Genomic DNA, 23,263 nt, shown 5'->3' on the forward strand with positions numbered 1-23,263 from the left:
GGTGCATTGTGGCGGAATAATGCCTGGTTCATCATCACTCCCATGTTAGGTAGGTGTTCCCTGGGAGGCGGAGCTAGTTGGCATTCTAAAAGGAGGGGGAACAACCTTGAAAGGCAGTTGGGGGTTTGGCAGTTGGGTGTGGAGGTTAGAAAGAGAAACTGCGAGGCTAGGCTTTGGGGAATGGGAGGAAAGGTCATTACCATTGCTAAAGGGATGCAGGAAATATAACTAAGCTGAATTACATGAGAAGAAGATTTGTACAAGTAATAACCCAAGACATCCATGTTTTCAAGTTACCTAATAAAGTTAAAAGTGCTTAAACGTTCGCTGACTGTGGCAGTGTATCAGTACCTTAAGAGGTTTGACTAAGAGGAGAGAGCAAAGCTTTCCTGTGGAAGAGGAAACAGTTTGCTTATTCTCCTGTCATACAGAGGGCTGGACAGTGAAGCCAAGTGTGCCACGTAGTTGCCTAAAGGGGAGGCAAACTGCAGTAGTTGGGAACCCTGGTAGGGAGATCCCATAGGTGGCAAGAGGTTTTCAAACGTTAAAGCACTGAGGTACCCCAGAGACAACTCCCATATAAACACTGAAGGATTCATCCTAGTTGTTAGTGAAACATAGGGAGAGTCATGGTTGGGGAAGTATCTACAGGGGAGGGAGTAGGATCCCTCACATGCATCACTTAATATATACCACCCCAAGCCTAGCTTCCGTTAGGTTGATCACTGCAGTGTATTTTACTTTGGGCTGCCATTCATGACTATCCAGAAGTTCAATTCAGTGTGAGACACAGTGATCCATCTCCTGTCACAGGGAGCATTTTAAACCACTGCTCCAGCATTGGTAATGGCTTTCCATGATCCTATGGGTGCAATTTGGGGTGTTAGTTTTAACCTGTAAAGTTCTAAATGACTTGGGGCTAACATACCTAAAGGTTGCACAACAATTATGGAACTCTGTCTTGTTGCAAAGTCAGTGAAACCAAAGCTTGAACAGTTATTTGGAAGCATTGTGAAGCCTTTTTGAATGAGGCAGCTTGGGGAGGCGTGATTTAAGCTGGTAGAGCAAGGATAGGAAATCTGCAGCCCTCCAGAAGACTCCAACACCCATCATTACTAATCATTGGCTATGGGAGTCAGAGTTGGGAATCCAACAACATGTGGTAGAGAGTTTGGATTATTTTTTTTAAATTACATTTCAGTTGGTGTTCTAGTTTGGAATGGGGTAGGTTATATATATTGATTACAAAATAAAACAATTCAGCATGGTGTCTCTTTTGTTGGTGAAAACTGTTCAGGTAGATCCGTCGTTGTCCCTGGAATGTCCACAGCCTGCAAAGAACACCCTTCCCAAACCCATCCTCTAGTCTACTAGCATCTAGTAGCAGCAGCTTTAATTCCAGTTCTAGTAATAGCTACAGTTGTGCAAGGTAGGATGCAAGTGAGAATTGCTAGTTTCTGTAGGGGTTTGGATAGCTCTTGCTTGCACAGCACAGGACCTTGTTCCGCTATAGGGTATTGAGTACACAATGTGTATATGGTAGTAAGGGAGCTGTGGTTCATTCAGCTGTGGTCACCAACCTTTTTTTTTTCTGAGATGCTGTTTTTAACACACCCAACACACACACACATGAGTTAGTAGCTAGACATGGAGTATTCCTTGTTCACTTGTTTGGGTTTCCATACGCTCGGCACATGCAGCTGTTTTTAAAGCAGAACTGGAACTTGGTGACAAGTCAGTATTTCCCCAGGGACAGAGTATCGGCCACCAAGAAGTTTTCCGATAAAGTAAAGGGAAGCAAAACAGGAACCAGAATCTGGGTGGGGAAGCTGACCAAATTCCAAATGAGAACCAGTCTGTGGTGGTGATGAAATCAATCATGACTTGAAGTCATGATAGTCAGTGGACCGCATGATGGGGGGAAACAGGGACACATGCTGCAGATGGAGTTCAGCCACCGCTGGCTACTCAAGTTTGTGACCTGGGGTGCTTCTGCAGCTACTGCTGCATCTTGAACTCTAGGAGTGTGGTGGAGGCCAGAAGTGCTTTTTACTACCCTGAGAAGGCTACCACCCTTTCTGTTGCAATTAGACCTTGCCATTACTGTACAATAAATAAAAATTCTGATGCACAGTAGCTGAAAATTTGACCAGAGAAAACCCTGGTTCAAATCCTACCCAAGTAACAGTATGTAGCTTCAGGCAAGTCCAGGGATGGGGAACAAGTGGCTCTCCAGATGTTGTTGGACTCCAGCTCTCATTAACCCCAGCCAGCGTGGCCAGTGGTTAGGGATGGTGGAAGTTGTAGTTGTAGAACGCCACAGGTTCCTCATTAGTGGTCTGGAGAGCCACAGCTTCCCTACAGTTTCCAGTCTATACTATGGAGGTGGTATTATTGACATCTTAAGGTAAAGGTAAAAGTACCCCTGACCGTGAGGTCCAGTCACGGACAACTCTGGGGTTGCAGCGCTCATCTCGCTCTATAGGCCGAGGGAGCCAGCGTTTGTCCGCAGACGGTTTCCGGGTCATGTGGCCACTTCTGGCGAACCAGAGCAGTGCACGGAAACGCCGTTTATGTTCCCGCCAGAGCGGTACCTATTTATCTACTTGCACTTGACGTGCTTTCGAACTGCTACGTGGGCAGAAGCAGGGACTGAACAATAGGAGCTCACCCCCTTCGCAGGGATTTAAACCGCCAACCTTCTGATCAGCAAGCCCTAGGCTCTGTGGTTTAGAACACAGCACCACCCGCGTGCCTGTTGACATCTTACAAGGCTGTTAAAAGGCATAACAATGTAATGTATGGGAAAGGCTTTGATCACTTGAAAAGCACTGTATACATGCAACGTGGTATTATAACTTCCAAACAAATACAGTCATACCTCAGAAGTCAAACAGAATCCATTCCAGAAGTCCGTTCAACTTCTGAAACGTTTGACTTCCAAAGTGGCTTCTGACTGGCTGCAGGAAGCTCCTGGAGCCAATCAGAAGCCCCGTTGGACATTCAGCTTCCAAAAGAATGTTAAAAAACCGGGATACTCACTTCTGGTTTTTGATCGTTCGGGAGCCAGAACGTTCGGCTCCCAAGGCGTTCGGGAACCGAGGTACAACTGTATGTTATTAAATTTGCCCCTGAGAGCTGTTTGCCTGAGAGCTGTTTGACCAGCCTCTGCCACCAAGGTCATCTGAGAAAGCCCTGATTTTCACCAGAATTCATTCCTTCTGAGAAGGGATCAGAGAAGGGCCATTCCTAGTACAGCACAGGTGTTTGGAGGGAAATTGCCTACAAATGTTATTCCTGCAGGCATTCATGAAGGCTGTGAAAAACTACTTATTTAGAGTGGAACTGCACTTTACAACCATGTTTAACAAAGCTAGGGTAGCTACTTCTGTTAGGGAAAAGCAGCTTTGAGAAGGGATGATTTGGAGTGGAGAAGCAGTTCAGGAGGGGCTCTTTACCCTTCCCTTGCCCACTTCTTTTCTGCTCGACCTCCTGCCTTCACGCTGCTCCACAAACACACTTGCAGGGTTTCAGATGTGTGCTTCCCCTCTCTTTCCTTACAAGCAGCCTGTTTTGCTTTGTTACATGCATCTCTATGCAACGTAAAGGGGGAAATCCAGCTTTAAATGTGAAATTTAAGTGGAGGGGTGATTTGAAACAGGAAGAAGGAACTTTTTCCACATGTGATGGACGTGCCCAAAGGTAAAAGACTTCTGGGAAAAGATTTATAATGAAATGAAAAAGGTGTTGAAAAACACATTAAAAAGGAAACCAGAAGCCTTTTTACTGGGCATCCTAGGCCAAGAAATCCCAAAATGTGAAAGAACTGTATTTATGTATGCCACAACAGCAGCTAGAATTTTGATAGCTAAAAACTGGAAGACAGAGGAACTACCAACGATTGAAGGATGGCAGATGAAAATGATGGACTATATGGAACTTGCTGAGATGACCGGGAAACTCTGTGACCAGAGGGACAACGCAGTGGGAGAAGAATGGAAGAAATTTAAAATGTATTTGGAAAAATATAGTCAGATTGAAATTTAGAAGGAACTTGGAAGAAATGTTAGACTGCAGATTTAGAACTATGTTAAGTGTTAAGGAAATGTGAAATAATGAATTAAGAAAATAATTTAAGAAATGGATAAGATTTTTTGGAAAATATGGTTTGTACAATGTAAAGAAATTACTAAAGATGAATGACAATGAACGCAGGAAGGGCAGACGTGAGGAAGTCAAGTAACAATGTTAAGGAAAGAAGCAGTCTTTAATAATTTCTTGTTTTTCATTTTTGTATTTTGTAGTTTGTTTGTATAGTTTTTATTTTTGTGTTTGTAATGTGTTTGTAATTGTTGTATTGGTTTGTTTTACGTATTCTGTTGAGTTTTGAAAAAGTCAATAAATACATTTTTAAGTGGAGGGGTGATTTGATGTTAGTTTTTGCCTCAAGATCATGAGCTTGATAGTGAGAGCTTGAAGGGACACTGCCAGCCAAACATCAATTTGTTAATATGCTGGACTGAGGCTTCAGAAACATGAGAGATTCCAGCAACAGGGATGTGCATTTTCTAGAAACAGATCTCGTTGGCAAGCTATGCCTCCACACAGCCTTGCTGGAATCTTTCATGTTTCTGAAGCCTCAGACCAGCATATTGACAAATGATGTTGCCTTATGTTAAGAATACATGCATCCATGTCATGCTGGGAAGGGCCTATCATACTCCAGTTTGTTCCTATGATCCTACTTGAGTGACTATTCCTTCCTGAGTTGTCTGTTTCTGGTGCGCAGAACAAGAATCCAGGTGCAATGCTCCATTGAAGGGTTTATTGGTGCATATCCATTCCTATTACATTCAGAGGAGTCGTAATGCACAGGCAGAGTACCAGGGACTTTGCCCCCAACAGTTCAAGTTTCCTAATCCTGGCTATGCAGGGCACAATGGAGGTCACTGTCTATGGGTGGGGCAGGCTGGCAGCCAGCTGGGAATGAGTAGAGGAAAACCTATGGCCTCATAACTATCCAGCCATCAGCAGGCAGCCCCTGAGGTAGGTGGGGAGGGACAGCCTCCATTTTATAGACAGGGAGCAAGCAATGGCCCAGAGTAGTTCCATGAGCCAAACTCTTAAGCCACATGGTTTTATGCCTGGGTACGGCAGGAGTCACAGCTGGCACATTTGCACACCCCATTATTCCATATACGTAATCTAACACAACAGATTTAGCTACAGGACATCACAGTGTAGAGTCCCCATGTGATGGCCCAGTGGGAGAGCAGCTCTTTGAAACCTTGCACTGATGGTGTTTGTGCATGTGCTCAACCACATGGAACACACCACCTGTGCAGTGCCCAGGACTAGATACGTGACATTCACCAATGAAGTACAAGGAAGCACAGTATTCTGTTTCTAAAAATCAGATTCGGTGACTGAAACAAATGCATATTTCTGTGCAATTTAGTCCTATCACAAAAATCTGAATTTTCTTTATATGGCAGTTGAAGTGAAATATGAAAATAGCAGGGTTTAAGAGTACAAGAAGGCAGCTGACGATGGTGTTGGGGGAGTGGTTGTGAGGGACTGAGGAGGAGCCAGGAATTGGAGGCCACCAACTTGGAAATGTCAAGGGATGAATGAAGAGAAGCCCCAAGTGCTACAGAGGGCTCATACAGTGCAATGGCTCAATGCCACAGTGGCAGAGTACCTCAGCCCTCCTCAGAGCCATCCCCATTCCAGTTGCTAAGGGGGTGGCCTCCTGGAGACTTGGATCTGGTAGTGAATCTTGCTCAAGCTGGGGCCACTACAAGGCAAGAACAAGGTGAGAAATGCAATAGCCGTGCAGAGGATGGAGAATAGAGCAGGAGCTGTGAGGAAGAGGCTACAGCAAGAAACAAGATGAAACTGGAAATACTGAAGGAGGAGTTGTAGTCTGGAGCACAAAGTCTAGTACAATAGGTAAGAGGTTCTGTTACGTGATCAGGAAAATACCAAAGGCCAAGGTGCCAGTGTTTCCGCTTGCCTACTACACTGATGTTGGGAGTTCCTGTTTTCCACTGGACCTGAAGAGGGCAGTGAGCCACAAGAGTGGTGTCAAATCTGTGTGATGATTTCCTGACCATGAGATGATCATAGTCTTCATTCAATCATTAGGTTAGCTGTTTCCTGGTCTCCGGGTTATGTTGGCAAGTTTTACCTGCACTTCCTTTTTCTGTCTGGGGGTGGAGATCTACTTCACAAATCACTGTCTACTCTTTGCGCCACCTTTACGGCTGTCCTGAGAGATGGTGAGAACAGGCACAGCACCGTGCACAAGCAGACGCATGTGCACATGGATATTGCACAAGTACCTGCATTATACTTGCAGAGCAAATCAGGGTGCACAAGGCCCTTGCTCACTCACCCAGCAGTTTACTGGCTTCAGCAATCATCACTGCCATTCCTCAAATGGAAGAGGTTCAGAGTCTTCTGTGGGCAGGAAATCTTAGCTAAGGACATCATGCAGAATGGGAGGTGGACCACAAACTGTTGAATGTTCATGGGCACAGTCATGGGACTGAATGGCAACGGTTCAGCATGGAGAGACCAGTCGGTGCATGTGAAATCTCCCACCCCAGGAATCTGTTGGCTCTGCCTGAATGCTATCAGGCTTGGCATTTCTGGCAGGACCTAGCTGCTCTTTTCCTTTGCTGGCCTGCTGCTGTTCTCCCCTTAGCAAAACATTGCAGTCTACTTCTCTTCTGAGGGGAGGAGGCTAATGAGAGCTGGCTAAGGTACCTACTCTGGCCTACGCATGGCACAGCACCAACACCAGCAAGCTCTGCTTGGGGGAAATGGGGGGTGGTGGTGCTGGCCCCATACTCTGTGTCTGTCCAGAAGGCAGCATCTCTTGCGCTGCTTGGCCCAAGCTTCCTTTTGTGGCCTGGAGCTTCCTTGAAGGGCTATGACACAGCTGCCAGTTGGTCCAGGCCCACAATAATTTCAAAGCCACTTCAGGTTGGTGGTTGTTCAAGGAAAGCACAGGGAAAGAAGGCTTATCCCATGAAGCCAAGGGAGTACCAGGGCCAGTAGACACATGCCAACTTCTCACACAGGCATGTGAAGCTCATTGTACTCATCCTGCCCATCTTCATCAAAGTTTGGTTCTGCATCCTCGGAATCCAGCTGCAAGTGGGAGGGAAGGACAGAAGAAAAGAGTTAAGCAGCCATTCAAATACAAGGTGGTCCAAGGCCATCTCTTTTTCAGAGCAGATACCTCAGAGCACAGTGAATCTACAGGCAGGTTTGGGTGGTCTCTAGGAAAATTCACAATGTGTGCCTCCCAAACTGGTTCTCCAACACAGTACTGCAGGACAGTAAAGAAGGTGACAACAAAGTCTCTTGCTCTCCAGCTTCAAACATTATATCACGATGCCATGAAAAGTTTTTAAGTTATGATAGTGAACATTTAACCAAATCTGATGCATACACTTTAGGCCAATGGCTGAATAAGGACTGGGACTCCCGTAACAGTTTAAGACATCAGGCTTACCGCTTTGAGTTCTCTCTCATGGAAGAAACGTGGCAGCAGGAATCGTCGCAGGGGGACTGTCATGATCAGGACAAATGGGAAAGCCAGCGATGCCACAGTGGATTTCACCACCCACAGCAGCACAATGCAGGCTAGCTGGATGCATGTGAACAGGTTCATTCTCCAGGTCTTCACCTAAAGGTAAGCCAGCCAGATGATGCACCCTTCTTTGGGCAGCTCTATTTTTTAGCACTTGACAAAGTACCAGACCTTCAGTGTAATACTCCATTCCCTTCTATGGAACGGTTATCTCTCATAAAGCTGTGCTGGTACCACTCAGTAAGTGGTTTCCTCCCCATGCCAGTCAAGCCAGCCACTGAATGCCTTTCTCCTGTCCTCCTCCATCTTTATTTTCAGGCCCATCTCAACTTGCCCACCCACTGAACTTGCCACCCCTTTCACCACTCCCCCAGTGCACCTACCTTGACAACATAGACATGATCAGGATGGTGTTTGGATGGCATGAAGATAAGGAGGAGCCGCTCATAGAGCTGGATGCCAGTCAGTGACGTCACACCCATATATAGGAAAATCCCAAACAGCACAGCCAATGGGATCTGCCGTAGTACATTCCCCATCACGATGGACAGGCCTGAAGAGCAGGATACAGTGTTGCATTCTCTTTCTACACACAGGTACACCCATACTTCACGGTCAGAACATGAGACAATGCCTGACATTGACACACGTGTACACCCCTGGATATATACTGAATAGGCCTGGTGCTTATATAGAGACACAGAACTGTGGTTAGAAAGAACAAGGAGATTTGCAGGCTCACTGTTTTACTGTATGTGTCCACTAGATTCACAGAGCCATGTTCCCACAAGCTCCACCCCACCACCACCACAGTATGCCACAAGTAGAGAGTCACTACACCACAGGGAAATGAATGCCTGCAGAACAAATTCAGGTTGCTCAAATGAGCTAAGATGCACACAACCACCTCAGAGAACAAGCTCCTCTGTGTGGACCTCACCAACAAGGCCAGCGATGAGCACTCCTGTCACACGCTGCTCCTTCACTTCCTCAATCTTTGGCTTCTCACCAGGTGCAATTGCCTTGCTCATGACTGTGAGGGCGTTGACGTGAGTGACTGAGCGGACCGTGGCAGCCGTGAGCCAAGGCAGCCCAAAAAGGGCACAGAGCCCTCCCATTGTACCAATGAGCAGCAAATCAAGGTGGAAGCCCGATCCCTTTATCAACTTCCGTTCCTTCTTGCTGACAATCAGGCTGCAAAGGAGATGGGAAGGGAGGGGGGCAGAACAAACTTGAGTTTCAGTGACCAACGTAACAGATTTTTGCTCTAGCAAGGGGAGCAGTGGCACACGGTATTTTGAATTTATTGTTATTGTTATTATTTTTGCAGCAGCTCTTTCTAATTGGGAGACTTGGAAGAATCAAAGCATGTGGTCAGCAAAGGGAGCATACAAGACAAATAACATGCATCACACTATAGAAAAGACCTCCTGGGAGCTATGGAAACACTAGTCCCTTATTATTCAATGTAGACTGCAAGGACAAATGAAGTTAGGAGCCTGTTGTGACATCCCCTCAGAAGGGGTCACTCTGCCCATCCCCTTGATTCTGACTTCTCTTCCCACCCAACACCAATTCTAATTATAGCTGCTGCAATTATTTAATTTTACTTAGCATTTCTACAGGGTGATAGGTACAGAATGAGCTGTCCCCCAGTGTGGAGGCCTGGCACTTACGTGGTGATCTGGGTTTCCATAAAGATAAGGATGAAGACCAGAAGTGCAGGGATGGCAGAAGCAAACATCATCCACATGGGAAACACCTGGTTGCTTCCTAAGGGATGGATGAACCAGCCACGCTTGTTGGGGGTTGTGACTGACAGCACTGAGGGAACATTCAGCTTCTGTGGTGACAGCATAAAACATGGAGGAAAAGACATCAGTCTTGTTTTCTGCATGGAATAGGTATCATAATCAACAAGAACTTTATTACCCACCCTTCACCAGTAGGTTCCAGTTCCATTAGGAATGCCACAGAAAGCTTGGAATGTGCTGTTTTATTTTGGCATCTATGTCAAAGTCATGTTAATTGGACATGCCTGTACTGTCGTTTGGGTGTATGTCTTAATGGGTCTCCGATGCATTCACTGAGCTTGCTCAATTCCCATAGCTGCTGTAGTGCACCTGTGCACTGTCTGCAGTGGGCTCTGCTTCTCTATATGTATATAATGATGGGCTGTGCAGTCACACAGAGGAAATGTGTCTGGGATGCAAAACATCTGCATTACTTTGTAATATCCCACTTCCCTTGCTTCATTTCTAGTTTAGAACACTGATCAGGGATCACAGAAGTTTTCACATGGCAGATTTTGCATCTTTTCTTGAAGTTACTGCAGATTAGAAGGAATCCCAGCCTAACATGATAAAACTACCAGTTGCACATAGCAATTCCAAATTACGGCTTGTATGCACACTAAAGACATGTATGCCTCTCTCAGCACAGCCATCACAGCCAACCTGAAGACCCTAGGCCAATATAGCATCTGACACTATTCGGAAGCCCAACCAGACATGCATTCTTTCCTTAGGTGACTATACATTCCACAGACAATCCAGCTAGAGGTAACAGGGACACATTCAACAATGTAGGGTAACTCACAGAATGGCCTGAACTGGATTTGTTTCCTGTTTAGAAGTCTTGCTTTCATGTGAAATTTACACTGACTGAAAAGACACAGATGCTGGCACCCACATAGACAGTGGAAGTCTCAGATTAAAGTCCAAACACCTCAAAAAACACATGTCCTTCATACCCGCTGGGTGGCGAAGAGTTGGAACAGGCAGTACCTACCTGGGTATATGTATCAGTGATGGTGTAGTCCACCAGAACCATGACAAGGATGGAGATAGGGATTCCAAAATCTCCAATGATTCGCCGGGCCTACAGACCAAGCACAGGAGATGAAAGTAAACACAGGGCATGCTGGAGATGTTGCTAGGAGCTGAGCCCAAAATACCCTATCTGGTCTTTCATCCACTGAAGAATTTCTCACCACTGCACAAAGAATATGACTCTGTCTGAAAATGCTTGGTGATGGGGTTTGGTATAATGTTAGAATAAAGTTCTTAAAGATGATGCTAAGATGTCTGATCCTTCTCTCCACCTCTACACTGCCAGTCCCTGGCCACCTTATATGTCAATCATATGGGAATGACAGCCAGATTCAAAATGGTATCTGGATAACATCTGGGCATGCCCCAGAGCAACCCTCCCCAACCTGGTACCCTCCATATGCTTTTGGCTAGAACTACCAACATCTCTTATTATTAGCCATGGAGCCCAAGGCTGGTAAGAGTTGGAGTCCAAAACATCTGAAGAGTGCTTTGTTGAGGAAAGGTGCCCTGTGGAGTGTCCAGCTGAGCCTCTACATTTCTGTGGTTGAACTTCAGCATCCTGGGGGAAGTAATGTACCTTTGGCCTCCGTGGTATTGACTAGAGCCAGGCTCTCTCCATAAAAAGCTATGCATGGAAGGGGATCAGAACAATATCTCCACCTATTATTGCTCTTAGTACAGGAAAAATCCCCCTGCTTCACTGAACATGTAGAATGGAAAGGCTAGATGTCCCACCAAAATGTCTGTATGGGGAAATGCCACCACACTTCTTGCTATTTAGGCCTTAGGCCTTAGCCTCACCTTTCCTCCTAGGAAACGGCTGTTCTTAAACTTGCGCATGAAGAATGCAATGAAGAAGGTTCCCAACATGAGGATGAGGGACAGCAGGGCAGTGTTGGGCTGCATCTGAGTGTCAAGAGCCATGGAATCAGGAGGCAATGTGCTGCTATTTAGATCTCTCGGAAGATTTGGCGGGTAGAACCTCAGTAGTGGGTGCTCTGTAAATACCTGGGAATATAGTGTCAGAAGAGGACACTTACAGACAGCCATGAAAGACGGAAAAGTTGTTAATCTTCCTACTCAAGGGTGGTGTGCAAGAAGTCAACAATAACCCACAGTATGTCTCATAATGCTGGCACAGAGTTGATACCAGCAGGCCAGCCAGGCAGATCCAGATCCCAAGCTCACCTTGTAAAGTTTGTAGAATGTTTCATAAATAAAGATGAGGGAGATAAGGAAGGCAAAGATCTCCTGGGTAAAGGGGGAGATGTATCGCACCAGGAAGCTGCCCTCAGCGGCCACAATGATGAAAATGAAGACAATAAGCCAGAGGCCAATCCACACCCGGCCTGTTAGATACTCAATGCCCTGGCTCTGGCAGAACTGCCAAAGAAAAGAAAAGAAACAAAGGTGACAGAAATAAGGGAACTGGCTTGAACATGTTTCCCTTCCATTCTTTGCACCTTGGCTCATTTTGAAGAGCAACTCTGCACAACATGTGGCCTGCTAAACTTTGCAGACTGTTATGTATTTGACAAGCTCACTGTGTTTGCAGTCCCAGGAGGGCAACACAAAAAGAGTTTTAGCGCAACCCCTCTGGGAAGTATGCAAGCCTACAGTTGAGGCATTATAAACCCCTCCTGGTTTGATGGAGGGGAGGTGCCAAACAACCCAGCAAGAAAAGGAAACCATTAGGCTTCATCCTCTGTTCAGTTACATGGTCATCAGCATCCAGTGTCTTGTGCTACCAAAACGTTACCAGGCTGTTTTGAGGCACATTTGAGTATTATCCACCATAAACACTGTACTGCATACCCATCACCAAACACTTTTGAAATCTGTGCTCAAGTCTTGCTCCACCATAATTGTCAAACCCTCTTGAGGTAACTCTGGGACACTCTGTGGGCAAATTCCCATGCAAGCAAAGATCAGAAATGCCCAAAGCAACAGAAATACAGTAGCAGCAGTGTTGGCCAATAACTACTCTTTCAGCCCACCATGGCAGATTGAGGCATTTGGGCCTCCTTGGTTAAAGCAATGCATGCATCCTGTATCATTAAATTGAGAGCACATGCTCCTACCCTGTGCAGTGGCGCTCTCTGGTATGGGCATAGCATTTCCTCAACAAGGATAATGTAGGCACATTGTTTAATAAACCAAATATCTCTATTCGCAGGCTGCAGAAGATTATTGTGATGATTTGAGAGGGTGCAGAAGATGATGGGGATTATTTGAGAGGAGTCACCTCTCAGCATGGAGTCAATTCTAGCCTTGAAGTCACTAAATTATGATATTACCTAAGCAGTGTGGGATCAGCATGTAAGCAGGAAATAAATCCATTTGTGTACAGTGACTCCCATGTAGCTGGGAACACAAACCTCTCATTTTCAGGTGATTCCACTGAGGTAGTTAAAACCCCATCCATATAGGTGGAAATAAGTTAACAAAAACAGTTTCTCACACAGTTCTGCCCCGATGTCATTTGGAATTTTGGTGACACCCTCACTACTCAAGTAATGTGTGAATTAGGCCAGATTTAAGCCTTATAGTGTCCTATATGGGCACTTCATAAGCAGTGCGCAGCAGCATGCGGCATGTGGGACATCTGCATGTGAAAGTGGCAATGTAGAACCAAGGAAGACGCCAGTTTACAGGTACCTTGTAAAAAGCTTCTTCAAAGACCAGCAGGGGCCCTGAGAAGCCAATGACAAGGAGAGGCTGGGCACTCAGCAGAGAAAAGAGCATGCCCAGCACTGAGGTGGAGATGATCAACTCCGAAACGCCCATGAGACCTTCTGTCTTCTCACCTGTAGAGAAAGAGCAATGCCTCTGGGACAAACTGCAGAGTGGCAGACAGAAACATGTGCCCAGCTCCCCCTGGTGGGTGGGGCTCACCACAAGAGAAAACTCATAGCCTTTTCTCTCAATTGCCACTGCCAATCAGTCCCTCCATGCACAGATACGCTACTGTTGGATAATTTTGTGGAACAGTTAGACCAAGGAACCTCAACATGAACAAATTCCTTCATATTAAATTCTAACAGATAATTTCCATCACAGAATGCATTCCTGTACAGAAATACACCCTTGTTAGAGTCCAGCATGTGATTGGAGATATATTCTAGCTGCAGAGATTTTGAATCCTCTGCTTATTTTGGTTACCTTCTTGGGAGTGTTTGTACCGGTCCCTACCCATAAACATGGGGGGGGGACAGAGTTTTCTGAGTAGTAAGTGTCCTAGGGAGAATGGTATCCACCCTGTTGGAGCAGGGTAAACTGATGTCTGGATCTACCTCTAATATGAGAGGAAAATGCAGAATGTAAGCCCATGGATATATTGCTCTGTTACAGTTGTTGTTGTTATTATTTTTATATTATATGACACCTTTAAAAAATCATTTATTTATTTACATTTATACCCCACCTTTCTTCCATAATGGAACTTAAGGGAGCATACATAGGGTTCGCAAGCGGAGTCCCCCATCCAAATCAGACCTATTTTGCTTTAGCAATATTGTTGCTTCAAGTGCTTAAGAAGTAATAAATTCCTTTGCGCCCATGAACACATATAGAATAATGGGTTGTGGGTAATTGGGCTTAAGATACCCCCAATCTGTTCAATAACAAAGGGACAATTCTTCTCACCATTAAACAAATTCTTTATCCTAACCCCAGATAATTAAGGGCCAGTGCCAGTGCACTGTTATTTGTTTTCAGGGATATGAGCGCAATGTCCACGTGCAAGCCTTGGCCCCCAGCATTTTGGTGGATTGCAGGAGGCCATTTTGACCCTTACTGATGTTTCTCTGCAGAGATTTGTTGAGACCCTCTCCTGTCTTACACTGGCCTCTGCCCATCCAATTCAGGACTCTGGGTTGCGTACAAATTAGCAATATTGGGAAGTGACTATTAAGAGCAGTAAAATGCTTTTATTGTTACCATAGAGAACAGGAAAGGAACATGCATAGACTGGAAAGCCCCAGAGCCAGGCAAGAGTGCAATGGGATAGAGCCAAACCCATCTGAACATAGCAAGAGCCAACTGAGCCCACCCACTTGCCCAGCAAGGGCACAGGCACAGATGAACCAATCCCAGCCACTTAGCCAGTATAAGCACAGGCAAAAATTGAACTAATGTGCTCAATCTCTTGGGCAGCCTAGCTGAATAGGAACCAGCTTGAGCAAGGAACTAGAGTGGGGCAGGGGAGGTGAGGAAGGAAGGAAGGAAGAGGAGGGTGGACTCGTTACCTAGCAGTCCCCCAAAGGTGATGGCGGGGGAGAGAGCAGCGAAGTAGATGAATAGCACAGCTGCGAGGCACTGGCTGTGCAGGGCGTCTTTGAGGTCACTCAGATACTTGGGGTACCTGCGCTTTATGTCCCGCACCAAACCACCAAAGACAATGCCAGTGCGCTTCAGAGGGTCATCCTCCTCCTCGCCTTCTTCCTCCTCCTCAGCTTTTACCTCACAGATCTCTGCAAAGACAGCATGGTGGGCGTGAGGGGAAGGGAGAGGGAAGTAGATGCAAGATACTTTCACACCCAGTGCCAGCCTCTAGCATCCCTAGACAGGGCGAACTCAGGTTCCTCATACCTGCCTACTCCAACTTTCAGAAAGTCCCCCCTCCCTCAGCATCAACTAAATTGTGCTGAGTCTCTTTTGAGCTGATGCAGAGGCAAGACATGGACTGTGCTAATCCTTCCTCACCCACCCTACCCAGGCCATGAAGCAGAATGGCAAGGAGAGAAGAGACCTTTGGCTTCCTGAACATTCCCTTCTTTGGTGGACTTCTTCTGGTCCCGCTCTTTCCTCTTCCTCAGCAGCTCTTTCTGGAAGGTGGCAATTGACTTGAGCAAATCCTTCCCCTCCACTTCTGATGGAGGGATGACAATGCTACAGTCGAGGAACTCATTGATGGCATTGAGCAGGTCCTGGCGGTCATCTGCCATGTAAGCAGCTTCATGGAAATGCTGTCAGCCAACAAGGAAAGATGTTCAGTCAGGCAGAGAACAGCCCATCACTTATCCTCTGTCCTCCAGTATAACATTGCCTGGTGATGCTGTCTTGGACCCAAGACAAGCTCATCAATCTACTTTCGAAGCCAATATTATCTCAGTGTCATCAAAGGACCCTGTAACTCTCTTCTCAGTTCAGATTGACAGCTGTATTAATCCAGTGTCATGGCAACAGCATATGCTCCACCTATCCCTGTTCATTTGATTCCTGTCCTGACATATCACCATCACTATTAGCATTGTTACTGTGAGCATGAGTTCACTAAATTTAATGAACTTTTTATTCAGTGGATATCCATGTATTTTTTTCTTGGTTGTCTATGCACAAAAGTATACAATTCCCCTTCTATTCTCTCACTAACAATTTATCTAAGTGTGCAATATTGTTGAATGTGTTTGACTTGCACCTATTCCATCCTATGAACAGTGGGATGCACTGTAAGATTAAAAATTATAATAACAATGTTTTTTGTTTTTTTAAGGAAGTTGCTATGGTCAGATTGCTACCATACCTTCTTCAGAAGCCAATTCAGGACAGAGTATTTCAGAGCAAATAAAAACAACTTCTAGCAAGTGGGGAAGAGCCTTCAGAAAAATGTTTGATACTTAGAGGAGTGTGTTTGGACAGCATGGTGAAGGAATGCACCAGTTGAGCTATTTGGGGCATCTGAAAGGGCATGTCCACCCAACACATTCCTCTTCCCTGGGTTCTATGCTTTAATGTGCATCAGAAGTCCACCCAAGGGAGCATTCCTTCCTCTGTGCAGACTGCATAGCCCATGCATATTTACAGTTCCCCACATCCCCCATGCTGGCAAGTCAGGGGGCATGTGGGCATGCATAAATCATTAGCAGAGTATTCAACCAAAGGAGGAAAATGGCTGGAGGCAAAGGGAAGAGGTTCATACACAGAGCAGTCTGTGGTGCAGAAATACTGGATCAATTGCCTGACAAAGGTGGTGCTATAGGGGAGCAAACACCCCCTGCCTCCCAACCTGCCCCCACCATGCTTATCTATGCTTCCTTTTGTCCTGCTGCTTCCCCGCTCTCCCTGTCCTCCAGAAAACTACTCAATCAGAGCAAATAGCAATTCGGGTGTTCTCTTGATTGACATTTGCTCCAGTTTAGCACTAAAGAGTGGGTTTTCCCTGGGAAAGGAGCATAACAAACAGAAAACCACTCAGACCTGTGCTTTCTAGGCATGGAAGAAGTCTACAAACCCTTCCTGACTTGTGCTCCCTTGGCATTGTGCTGCATCTTCATGATGTTCCCTTTCTAATGCATCTTTCAGCAAATTTGCTGCTACCCTTCTCGTGTCTTCTCCAGCCTGAACCAACATTCAGCTCCTCCTCACCTTGTCTGACATGAGAGTGGAGATGGAACGTCCGATCTCATGGTAGTCCATGTTGGACTGGCTTGGCCCCAGCAAGACAAAGATGAAGCGAACAGGAATTGGGACTTCCAGGACTGACTCCAAGAACACAGCCTCATTCAAACGGACAAAAGCCATTGTTGGTTGCTCAAGGAACTGAACACAACCTATCAGGAAGGGAAGCATAAGACCATGATGATCAGTGTGGAAGCAACAAGCTTCTGAGATCAGGAAGCATGCTCCAGGTTTAGGGAGTCTTGGCAAAATGACACATATGAACACATTTAGGGCTTGTCCACACTTCCCCGTCCCATGCTTTCTAGGCATGGTTGCAAGTGGTTTTGTATTTGCCCCACAGCTTTCCCCTGGAAAATACGCTTTTTACAGCTGAACTGGAACAAACAGCAGTCTGCAGAAAACCTGATTTCCTTTTGGTCCAATTCGGAGATAAACTGGGTTTCCCCAGGAGAAAGTGGTGGGGCAAACAGAGGTGTGGATGAGCCCTTAGCTGCAAGTTCCACCTGGCAGTGGCCTCTCTACAGCACCTGCTAACAGTGAGCAGTGTGAGTAACACAGGATGCAACACCTGAGCACACAGAGTTTGAGGTTACTGCCCCATTCCCTACTTTTGCAGAAGAAGTGGGGAAGACTGCAACTGAAAAATGACATCTCCATTAATGAGGTGATCTTGATCTAATTCTGAAGCCACCTCAACAAAGCCAAGGGCCAAATTCTGAAGCTTCTCTGGAGTTCCCTCCATCCATACCACAGCTAAGCAGAACCTACTAGAGAATTGTCTTTTCACTATCAAGAACCTCTGACTGACCTAGAAATTCTGAGCAGGCTTACAAGCAAACCTAAACTTGAGTTGATGTAACTGAGGGGCTATAGGACTTGACAGAAGCTCTATTACACTGGCAAAATGCAAATGATGCTGCTTTCATGACAAGCACAGCAGCAGAACACTTCAAATATGCTGGCCAATACATTTTTTGCCTTTGCCAAGACAGTTTTCAGCCAGGCATATGAAAGGTGAGTGGAGCCATATTACTTCTCCTACCCCATGGTGGGGTTTGAACCCCTCCCCACCTGGGCTGAGAGAGCCTAGGTTAAGATGGCTGCTCCACCAGTGTAGCAGCAGCACCGAACCCCTGAACTCCCCGTGAGACAATGCCAGCAAAAGGAAGAACGTTACTGTTGTTAAAACCACAGATTTTCTGATGAGACCTGCTCAAGGCCTCAGTACTAGAATTTGGCTCGGTACTCCTTACCAACAAGCACTACAGTGGCCTCTGCATCATCGGGAATCTTCTCCATCAGCTTGAGATATTTGCCACGGTGTCCCTCAGAGCTGTGAAGGTGCATGTTTTTCTGTCTCAACAACAAAGGTTCTCATTAGCTAGGGCTGCCTATGAAAACATTTACTCCCCACTCTGTTGGAGCGCCACTTGCCTCTCTAAATGAAAGGACCATAAAAAGACAGGCTGCATTCTGGTTGCTGAAGTCCAATAGTTTTCCTGCTGCTCTCTGTGATTCTAAATGCTCATTTAAGGCAAATTTAGAAATTGATTTGTTTTGGCATATGCTATAACATTCATTCACTCGCTTGCTTGCTTGCTTTGAAGTTGTTGAAAATTCAGAGAGTTTCTCCCACAACTATTTCCCCCCACCTCTTGACCAATGCCACTTTCTCTTACTTTTCCTTGTTCCTTCCCTGTGACCAGCAGAAATAAAGTAAGCTGTGGAAAACATTGAAATATCTGTACTTTGCTTTGAATTCATTATTTCTTAGCAAGGCACAGTTAGCAATGAAGGTCTCAGCATTTTCTTTAGCTCACACACAGATTTCACTCTACTTACTGTACTTTTCTGTGTATAAGATCAGGGTTTTTTACTTAAAAAAATGTTAAAAGGAGGGTAGTCTTATACACGGGGGCAATCCCCCCCATTTTCTTAATTTTGAGTCCCCCAAAATAGGGAGCTTCTTATACATGGGGGCGTGTTATACGCAGAAAAATACGGTACTTTTCAGAACAATTCAGCTCTCCATGCCTGTTCCTCACTCACCTCTCTATAATCAGGGTCATGGATTCTGGGCTCTGTCATCTCAATGCGCTCTTCCCCCATCAATGGCATGCATGTGTCAACTGCATGATTGTGGTGGTGATGGTGGTTTCCTACCATAGAGTTCATGCTGGAGTTGGAATGGTTCCGGGGAAAGAATACCTCCTTTTCATCATTAGGGTGGCTGAAGAAATAATGCAGATGTTAAAGGAAATACAGGTCAGTGGCCAGCTTTCTTTGGCTAAAGTTTATTGCAGCACAGAGCTTGACCAAAATGAAAATATACCTTTCACATCATTTATTCCTGTTGTGTCCACAGCAACAAATCCCTGCTCATCTATTTCCCTGCTTCCCTCCCCCCATTTTCCTGACCTTTATATACCCCAAAGTCCTGGTCTCCCTGCCCATATATATCTTAAGCTACAGTATGAGCTCCTTTCACCACCGGAACTTCACTTAGAGATATCCATTTCATTGCCCCAAGACAGCCAACATCTTTATGTATCTCTAGTTCCTAAGAGGACCTCAGGAACCTCATCAGCTCCACACTGAAAAATTATCTTGTTCTCACCCAACACCCTCTTGCCATTCCTGGTCTTTTTGTGCAGTCTTTTATATATTATGCCACTGTTCACTCTTCCTTAACATTCAGCAGCTCTTCCACATGTGACCCTGCCACTCAGCCCAACCTGCTGTCTTTCTAATGCCAGCACATTACTTACCTGTGCTTGAGCAGCAGGGCCCTGAGCACATTGGCTCTGTCTTCAGCCTTGATCTGGTCTGATATTATCATGGTCTCTACTACCAGGTGAGCAATGCCAGGTAATGTTGTTTGCTCCAGGTCCAACAGAACAGCTCCTGGGATCAGGAAGACCAATAGGTTTAGGTCATTTAAGTTCATTGAAGAGATTTCTCAGGCACAAAGTATCTCAGACTGTTGTCTCCTATCATTTTTCCTGTGCAAAGGAAATTTTAGCTCATACCACTTTGCTTCTGACAGCAATAACAGTATCTCAATGACTCAGGGCATTATGTTGCTCACTCACAAAAATGTACCGGTATCTGTACCCCACTGCATGGGATTTCACACATCAATCTCCCCAGAATCTCCCTGTGGTATTTCTCCCTCAACAGGACTTCCCCCCTCACCTTTCCACCCCACATCCTAAACCTGTTCTAGGGGCTCCCTCAACCATCCAGAGCAGATTTAGGGGGCATAGGGAGTGCACAGGAGGAGGAGGAGGAAAGTCCCATTGTGCGAGTGGACCTCATTCTTTGCACGCAACAACTTAGTTGAATCCTGCCCTAAATCTTCAATTGGATCTGAACCTCTTGTGAGAAAAAGCAAACCTTTTCTGTGGCCTCCTTCTTAGCCCAAGACTTCAGTGTTGCACATTCAGCTGCAGGACCAGGCTGCCATGAATGATGGAAAAGATATCCTGGCAATCAGAAGACAACCCACAATTGTCTACCATTCTCTCTCTTTCCCTTGAGAGAGTCTGAATCATGAGAGATCTTGTTGATTTGTGTCTTTTGTTTGCAGGTTGGGATATTTTATCAAGGTCTTGTCAACATCACTTAATCTCAGGACAAAAGCTCAGCCCCACCTTGATTACTCACCATGGGCAATAGTTTTCCTGAGCTCCAGAAGGCTGCGAAAGGACAGTGAAGCCACATGAGGCTTCCCCCACCGTGCTGTGTCCTCCTCCACATCCTCCTCAAATTTGATCCAGCGCGCTGTCTCCTTCCAGTGCATGTCCTGGTTCTTTTCCACCACTAATTCATTCAACTCGACAAATACCTGTCAGAGGAAAGAAAGGGAACTGAACTGCAATTGCTTCCTCTGTCCAAGTTCTTTCATGAGAATAGCCTACCTAGCACCTATTGCTGTCATGGGGTGGTGCTCTTTAGCTCTGTCCTCTTAGCACCAGAGATCCCTGTTGATGACAGAATGCTTAAGATCCGCTATGAGAGAATAGAGATAACTTCAGAGGAAATATGTGCCTGCCTTCATCCTGTGGATCTGATACAGCCTGTGGGCCAAGAGTACATGAAGAATATAACTGGAGGTCATCTAGATTCATATTATCTCAACTGTCTCTAAAGATTTAGGGCTCATCCACACTTCTCCTTTCCATCAGGGAATATTACTTGGACCTGTGCTTTCTAGGCATGGCACAAACGGAAAATGTGGATGAGCCCTTAGTTTGCCCTTCCAGGCCAGCCATTTCTCCTCTTGAAATAGGGCATCTTGTATCAAGGGAGACCCAAAGAGCACAGGTTAGGATAAGACTACTTACCTACACTTACCTACTTGCCATGAACTCTGTAGACACTGCTTCAGCCCCACTTTTGGGTCACATAGTCTTATAATGACTATGATTACTGCCTCTGTGGGAAACAATTCACCAACAGGCAACATGGCCAGCACTTGATTGAAGCTACCATTTTTGCCTGTAGATTGTGAGGTCTCCACAAGGCAGGGCCATTACCTCGTGGGGTTTCCTGTCAAGCTTCTTCTTCTTCTTCTTCTTCTTGACAGACTGTGAAGTCAAAGACTTTTTGCTGCTTCTGGTAGTCTGGCTCCGGGAGGGTTTCTTAACCAGATGTCTTCTTACTCCTGGATTATCTTCAAAACGGTGGCCTAGAAAAAAAGGCAGGGCAGGAGCAAGGGCAAGGGCAAGCAGAAGAATGAAGAGAAAAGCAACTTGTCATTCTGTAGCCAGGGTTGTATGTATGCCATAACTACAACCATAGGAGCATAGTCAGAAATCTGAGGAGCTCAGCTTTCAGCCCCATGTTTCTAACCCTAAGAGATGGGGTAAGCAATACTAGGTGAAAACTTAGCAGTCAGAAGAGGGATGAGCAGAATTTCTGCTAGCACAGGCTGGGGCATGGAGGCAGCATTCTGCATAGCTCCTTCCTTCCGCAACATGTCTATAAGAAGCAGAATAAATTATGAAAAACGAGCCTATTCATTCTAATTTGCTTAATTTACACAAAACACAGAATTAAGCTTTTCTCAGTGCACAGCTTGGATAACCTGGGCATGGACCAGGGGTGTTATGTTTCCTTTTTAAAGTAGAGCATACACAGCCCCTCTCTTTTCAGGATTGCTGCGGTCTCAAGGTAGCTATGAAAATGTCCCACAAGGAGCCAGGCCATTGATCTATCTTGATCACTACTGTTTACTCCAAAAGGCAGCAGCTCTCCAGCAGCTCTTCTACCCAAGATGCTTCTAACAGGAGATGCTGGATGCTGAACCTGGGGTTTTCTGCATGCAAAACAAATGCTCTACCACTGAGCAATGGCCCCTCTCTTGCTCTACATTCTGAGTGTGAAGCGGTTTGCAACACAGCCTGGAAACAGAGGCTTTTATTCCCACACATTTGTTCCTGAACACTCTTCTTGAGCAGGTGCAGGTGTTTATGCAATAGATCTCTATCTTAAGAGGGGCAAAGATGACTACTGTGATATACTCCATGAAGCATGGCAAAACCTCTGCTCAGCTTCAATTTGTTGTTGCTGTTTGTTTTCTGGGAGCTGCAGGAACAATGCCAAGGCAGTGGGGGCACATAATGTGCTTATCTGTGGCTGTGAGGGAGTGGGGCGAAGGGTTTTCAGGGCTTTGTAAGTAACAGTATAGGAAGGGAATTTTATTGTATCACAGGTATATAGGCACACCCTTTATTATTTTATCTATTACATTTTTTATGATCATCTCCTCCAAGAAGCTCTGGCAGTACACAATATTCTCCTGCTCCCATTTTATCCTCACCACAACCTTGTGAGGCAGATTAGGCAGCGAGTGACTGCCCCATGGTCACCTAGTGAGCTTTGTAGCTGAGTTGGCATTTGAACTTGGATCGTCCTAGTCCTAGTCCAACACTATACCAGGCTGACTCTCCCCACAGCAAACATCTGGACATCTGATTGTCATGCTTTTGAATATTAAATTTTGCTCCCTCTGATCAGCATGTTTTTGGAAAACAGTCCAAATTTTAGAAGAACTAAATATTCACATACATATGTGTGCTATTTGCATATTATCACATAGTGACAAGATCATTCATATAACTGCATAGTTTAGCATACACAAGGCTGAACTTGAGTTCACAAGATGAGATGTTACAGAGCAAACTTTATTATTCTGTTTTGCTTTGTGGTTCCCTCACATACATACATACATAAATAACCTAGGGCGTAATCTATCAAAGGTTAAGACTGCAAAAGCCCTGCAGGATGAGACCAATCCAGCATCCTGCTCTCGGGGGGGGGGGCTGCCAGATGCCTATAGGAAACCCACAAGTACAACATGAGCTCTCTCACCACACATGTTCCCCAGCAAATGGTACTGAAATGCATGCCAATACTGAAG

General features: G+C 45.6%; 1 protein-coding gene across 3 annotated transcripts in view; it reads right to left on the reverse strand.

The window, feature by feature from the left end:
• Window positions 1–4,811: 4,811 nt before the first annotated feature.
• The window catches only part of SLC4A3 (solute carrier family 4 member 3), a 45,315-nt gene continuing 26,863 nt past the window's right edge, over window positions 4,812–23,263 (reverse strand). For 2 of the 3 annotated variants that reach the window (XM_033159760.1, XM_033159768.1), the window contains 17 exons: window positions 21,378–21,529; window positions 20,506–20,686; window positions 19,608–19,743; window positions 18,889–19,069; window positions 18,093–18,192; window positions 16,804–16,988; window positions 15,188–15,404; window positions 14,685–14,909; window positions 13,096–13,244; window positions 11,626–11,820; window positions 11,239–11,445; window positions 10,394–10,483; window positions 9,280–9,446; window positions 8,544–8,797; window positions 7,987–8,156; window positions 7,526–7,699; window positions 4,812–7,158 (listed from right to left, as the gene is read on the reverse strand). In XM_033159760.1, coding sequence (XP_033015651.1) covers window positions 7,081–7,158; window positions 7,526–7,699; window positions 7,987–8,156; window positions 8,544–8,797; window positions 9,280–9,446; window positions 10,394–10,483; window positions 11,239–11,445; window positions 11,626–11,820; window positions 13,096–13,244; window positions 14,685–14,909; window positions 15,188–15,404; window positions 16,804–16,988; window positions 18,093–18,192; window positions 18,889–19,069; window positions 19,608–19,743; window positions 20,506–20,686; window positions 21,378–21,529 — 2,861 coding nt within the window. In that variant the 3' untranslated portion in view covers window positions 4,812–7,080. The remainder of the gene's footprint in view (window positions 7,159–7,525; window positions 7,700–7,986; window positions 8,157–8,543; window positions 8,798–9,279; window positions 9,447–10,393; window positions 10,484–11,238; window positions 11,446–11,625; window positions 11,821–13,095; window positions 13,245–14,684; window positions 14,910–15,187; window positions 15,405–16,803; window positions 16,989–18,092; window positions 18,193–18,888; window positions 19,070–19,607; window positions 19,744–20,505; window positions 20,687–21,377; window positions 21,530–23,263) is intronic. The other variant, XM_033159776.1, reaches the window with a different exon arrangement.

The sequence above is a fragment of the Lacerta agilis genome, chromosome 1 (assembly GCF_009819535.1).
Source record: "Lacerta agilis isolate rLacAgi1 chromosome 1, rLacAgi1.pri, whole genome shotgun sequence".
Taxonomy (NCBI): Eukaryota; Metazoa; Chordata; class Lepidosauria; order Squamata; family Lacertidae; genus Lacerta; species Lacerta agilis.